The sequence below is a fragment of the Octopus bimaculoides genome, chromosome 10, assembly GCF_001194135.2.
Source record: "Octopus bimaculoides isolate UCB-OBI-ISO-001 chromosome 10, ASM119413v2, whole genome shotgun sequence".
NCBI lineage: Eukaryota > Metazoa > Mollusca > Cephalopoda > Octopoda > Octopodidae > Octopus > Octopus bimaculoides.
This window is the reverse complement of record NC_068990.1, coordinates 83,772,196-83,777,799: the sequence shown is the minus strand read 5'-3', so window position 1 is coordinate 83,777,799 and position 5,604 is coordinate 83,772,196. Positions and strand designations below refer to the sequence as shown.

Here is a 5,604-nt window from a genome sequence, read left to right as displayed (position 1 = left end):
TGATTTGTTCGACTAAAGGCAGTGCTCCAGCATGGCCACAGTCAAATGACTGAAAGAAGTAAAAGAGTATATGTATAAAGATTGATATTTATTGAAGAGGAGCGAGTGTGATTGTGTAATATTCACATCAATCTGGCAGAATTGTAAGAGCAGCAGAAAAAAAATGCTTTGCCATATTTCTTCTGGTTAAGGCAGTGAGGTGACAGGAAAAATGCTTAGCAGCATTTTGTCTATTCTTTCCTTCTGAGTCTAAATTCCGCTGAGGTTGACTTTGCCTTTCATCTTTTCTAAGTCATTAAAAAAAGTACCGTTTGAATACTAGGAGGGTTGATATAATCAACTTATCTCCTTTCCTGAAATTCCTGGCCCTGTGATAAAAATTTGAAACTAATATTTCTTCTGGTTATGGTGGTGTGGTGGCAGAATTATTCATACACTGCTTAGTAGCATTTTGTCTGTCTTTACATTCTGAGTTCAAATTCCACTGAGATCAACTTTGCCTTTCATTCCGGGTCAACTAAATAAGTACCAGTTGAACAATGCGGGGAGAGGCGATGTAATCAACTTACCCTTTCCCCTCTGAACTTACTAGTTTGGTCTAGTGCCAAAGTTTGAAACCAATATTTCTTCTGATTCTTTACATTCTGAGTTCAAATCCTACCAGGGTCAACTTGGCCTTCATCCCTCCATGGTTGATAAAATAAAATACTAGTGAAGTACTGCAGTAAATGGTAGTGACTGACCTATTGATTGAGACCTTGTATCTCCAGTATTTGAGATCTTGTATCTACGTTCTGAGAAACTTTGTGCCTAAATAAGAAATAATTTTTTTAACATGAGACCAAAGCAACACACAATACACTGAAAGTGTTTAGAAATTTTATTTTTTTATCAATTTCTAACCTCCTAAATTGTTGACGAAGGGTTCTAACTGTCCCACTTGCATGGTTTATACTAATCTATTTATTTTTAATCTTTGTGATTTGAATAATTTTATTTTTTCATTTAGCTGTTAAACCAACAATAAAGATTTTAAATTAATAATTGTTTTGTGGAATAATTTGCTTATAATAATAGTAATAATAATAATAATAATAATAATAATTATAATAATAATTTTTCATTTTCTTTTAATAAAGATTAATTGATAATATCGTTAGCCCTCCTGACAAAATGCTTAGTGGCATTTCTTATGGCTCTTTGTGTTCTGAGTTCAAATGCCATTTAACTTTGCCATTCATTTTGCCATTCATCCTTTCAAGGTCACTAAAATAAGTACCAGTTCAGCACTGGAGAAAATGTAATCGACTCATCCCATCCCCGCAAAATTTGAAACCATTATTATTATTATTATCATTATCATTATTATTATTATTATTATTATTATTATTATTATTATTATTATTATTATTATTCAGTTGTCTTTATTTTAAGCTTTTACTGCATTTCCAAATGCAATCGGTTTGCCTTGGACATGTACAGTATTCGGAGAGTTTTTTTGCGGGGGAGGGATTCTATTTTCTATTGTATTGAAAGTACTATGTGTAATATGAATGCGATGTCTAGTACAGCCAATTTTTATATACTTTACAAAGAATTTTATATTCTTTTCTAATGTAAGCTTGCAGAAAGTAAATATGCCTGCAAATTTAAATATAAGCTCCTTCAATTACTTTTGTGTGAATGGCAGTCCCATAGAGGATGATGCTACTGTTGTTTTTAGCCCCAGGAGGACATCTCCAGCTTGCTAATGACACAGCTGGCAGAGATGTCTTCCTGGGGCTAAAAACTACAGTAGCATCGTCCTCTATGGGACCACCACATTTAGTTGGCAAATATACTTCACGATTCTGTGCTACTACTGTTTATTTCTCATTCAGAGATTTAATTCTGCTTAATAATAATACTGTTAATCCCTTAGTGTAAATGTACCATACTTCAGTTAAGAATGTGATAATGCTCTTACGTTTTGAACCCACTATCATTACCACCACCTCAATTCCCATCACAACTGCCATTTAACATGATAATATGTCAATTAATCCATTTCTGATTTCCACTTCCAGACGACCACCCAACAAACCACATCTGTGGCAAAGATGCTGCTTCCGTTTCACCAGACATTGTCCATCTGCTAGCTCCTACACAAGAGTATCTGTTGATGAACAACATAGTCCTACTCTTCGACCAATGGACCGTGACATTATTTGATTCATTCAACGCTTTTGTCTTTCAACCATGACAGCTATAGTATTTTATTAATAAAACAAACTGTAATGAATTTTCTTGTGTTTCATGGTTTATAAATTGATGCCGCTTTGACTAATCCTTTCTCTCTCACTCTCTTTCTCACTTTCTTTCTCACTCTCTCTCTCACTCTCATTTGTTCTCTCCCTCTCTAATTATATATATAATCGTCGAAATACAATCTAAACATAGTTGACACACCCACAAAACCGTGACATCTAAACAACATACTAATTGGTCAAAATACAGTTTGTAAGATTCAGCCTGCTGGAGCATATCAGAAGGTATTTAAAGGACAAATTTAATCATTTCACTACAGTTGTCAGTACACACACACACACACACACACACACACACACAATCCCATACACACATAGGGGTTGTGATAAAACAAAGACTTTCTATTGTTCAAATAATTGAGATCGAAAAGTATTGTTTCCATGAAGTTCAGTTTTTTAAGAGAATGATTTCAATGAATATGAGTAAAACTTCACTGCGGACAGCTTTAATTTCCAGTTTTCAGGTACTTCTTGAATGTGGCGAGAGCCGTAGTAAGAGAGGACAGTTACTTCGGCTGCTGGTGTTCCTTGCGCTCTGTCATGCCAAACGTATCTTATCTTTGTTTTAGAGCGTCAAGAACCCTTTTTACAACTCTGATTCCAAGAAGTGGAAAAGAAGAGGCTGGTTACATCGGCAGAAGTTCAGAAAATGCAAACAACTTGTCAGAATATTCTTTGCGAATATACAAAGAAAGCAACTCAGCCAAGATTAACGTTTATAAATAAGGGAGGTAACTCCTCGGCGGAAATTGAAGTCTGGACGTAAAGACACGAAATACCGCTAAGCATTTAGCCCGGAGTCCTAACGTTTTTGCCAGCTCGCCGCCTTACAATATTTATAAGAAATACTGGCACCCTTTCTATGGTAATCTCAAGGTTAATTACTGTTATTTAGTTACTATTAACATATTTAATGCAGTTAGCATCAACTGTCTAATTAGAGGTAGCTAAACATCGATGAAAAGACATTAGTTCAATGAGTAAGAGTATTTTAATTATTTGGACAACTAAGGGAAACAACCACGGACATATTTCAGTTTACCAGACCTCCTCAGCGAAGTGTAGCTTTCATTGTACGTAACAATGGGAGGAATAACTTAGCGAATTGCATACATCTGGACGTAAAAATTTAGCAAGTGACATATCTGAGTAATTAGCTTCATCAATAAATATTGTACTTGGTGATTGCTTGTATTTAGCGTTTGGGTGTGTCAATTATGTTGCTAACAACTAAAGAATGACGTGGCTCATATTTTCATTTGCACGTAAATTTGATTTGGGAAAATGTAACCGTTATATATTTATTGTTTTAATGATTGGAATCATTGGAATGTGACCATACTGGGGCACCGCCTTTAAAGATTCAAGTCGATCACATCAACACAGTCACACTGATAAATGGAGTAAGTCAGTTAGCTGGAAGAAAGGCTGCCTTACTCAACGTCGAAACCAGCGGAGGGCCCATGTAATTATGCGTATATATTCTCTTTCTCTTTTTAATTTCGACTAAATTTTGACCCGTCATCTGCTTGGTGGTAAAGTTGTGAGGGAAAGCATCTTGTTTTGTTCATCACCCTTTAAATCTCAAGATTTTTATTATCTTAAATATCGCGATCATTTGTAATGAATGAATTAAGGATTTGCCTTCTCTCCACAGCTCCCAAGTTCTGTCATCCTTTGCTTCAGACAAGTTGGTCTGTATCCTGTTGCTCCAATAATAATAGGTACGAAGCTAAAAGTGTCTCTTGAGAACTGGATTTGCAAACTCCTTATCAATGGTCCGAGGATGTCCTCTTTCTCTTGTATTTTTCTGACCAAATTCGTGTCCAGAGGGCAGCTGATTTCCACAAGAAAATACATCTTTTTCTTCTGGTCCCACACAACAATATCTGCCCAGTTGTGCTTTAACTTGGTGGCCGTTTTAATTTTTAAGTTGCACCAATATTCTAACCAAACGGTCTCAATATAGTCAACTTCGTCTGTTGGTGTTTTCTCTTTTGCTTCGCTGTTCCAGACGGTTCCGGCCATTGCACCATGCTTCATGGGAAAATAATATCTGGAAGACATTCTCTTTCAGTTCTTGTATGTATGTGTATATGTATGTATATGTGTGTATATGTATGTATGTGTGTGTATGATTGTATGTCGTACATATTTGGAATTCATGAATACATACATACGTACATACATGCATACATGCATACATACATACATACATACATGCATACAAATATACATACATGCATGTATGTATGCACACATGCACACACATACACATACATACATACATGCATACATACATACATACATACATACATACATACATACATATATACATACGTATATATACACACACATACATGCATGCACACGCACGCACGCACACACACACACACACACACACACACACACACACACATATATAAATTTATATATCATATTACACATACGTATATGAGAAATTTCCAGATGCATGGGAGATAATCTGGAAAATTACCAGCTAAACATTTGTGATATACAGGGTTACAGTTCTTGTTTCCGGTTGCTAAGAGCAACACTCGTAAAACAAATTAAAGAAGCACTTGCTCATTAAAGGTAAGTGATGTTTGGACTGGTTTATTATTTTTTTCCGTATTCTTTTTCGGCATCGTCTCAGTAAACCGTTTACGCAGTAAATAATCTACATAAGACTTGTTTATTTTTATAAAGCTTACTCTTCCTGTTTATGACGTAAATATACACCTGTTTAAACAATCTGCCGATCCATTTTCCAGAAATTACCTTTGTTATATTTGTGTACTCGCACACACATAGTGTCATACGCCCAGACATGGCATACATAGATGTTTACGGTCTATCATTTATTGCTTTGTCTGAATGCTTCGAGACATTCCCAAAAATAATGTGTGTATGTGTATGTTTGTGTATGTGTAAACGAATATGTATCTGCATGTATATGTATCCGTGTATGTATCTATTGTATTCTTACATACATACACATACATACATACATACTAACATACTATAATACATATATACATTCATACGTACATATATACATTCATACATACGTACGTACATACGTGCGTACATACATACATACATATATACATACATAGATACATGCGTACATACACACACATACATATATACATACATACACACATACATACATATATACATACACACACATACATACATACACACACATCTATCCATCCATCCATCCATCCATACATACATACATACATACATACATCTGGCAGTGACTCTCTTGGCTTTAGTGTTATCAAGTATG

The 5,604-nt window shown here is 35.1% G+C and overlaps 2 protein-coding genes across 2 annotated transcripts in view; both read left to right on the top strand.

The window, feature by feature from the left end:
- LOC106882742 (solute carrier family 2, facilitated glucose transporter member 10) overlaps positions 1-2,281 on the top strand; it is a 29,268-nt gene extending 26,987 nt beyond the window's left edge. Inside the window, exon 12 of the mRNA XM_052970978.1 lies at positions 2,067-2,281. Coding sequence (XP_052826938.1) covers positions 2,067-2,211 — 145 coding nt within the window. The 3' untranslated portion in view covers positions 2,212-2,281. The remainder of the gene's footprint in view (positions 1-2,066) is intronic.
- Positions 2,282-4,836: 2,555 nt separating this feature from the next.
- The window catches only part of LOC106882096 (calcyphosin-like protein), a 16,842-nt gene continuing 16,074 nt past the window's right edge, over positions 4,837-5,604 (top strand). The window contains exon 1 of the mRNA XM_052970977.1: positions 4,837-4,901. The gene's annotated coding sequence lies outside the window, so the exon portion shown is untranslated. The remainder of the gene's footprint in view (positions 4,902-5,604) is intronic.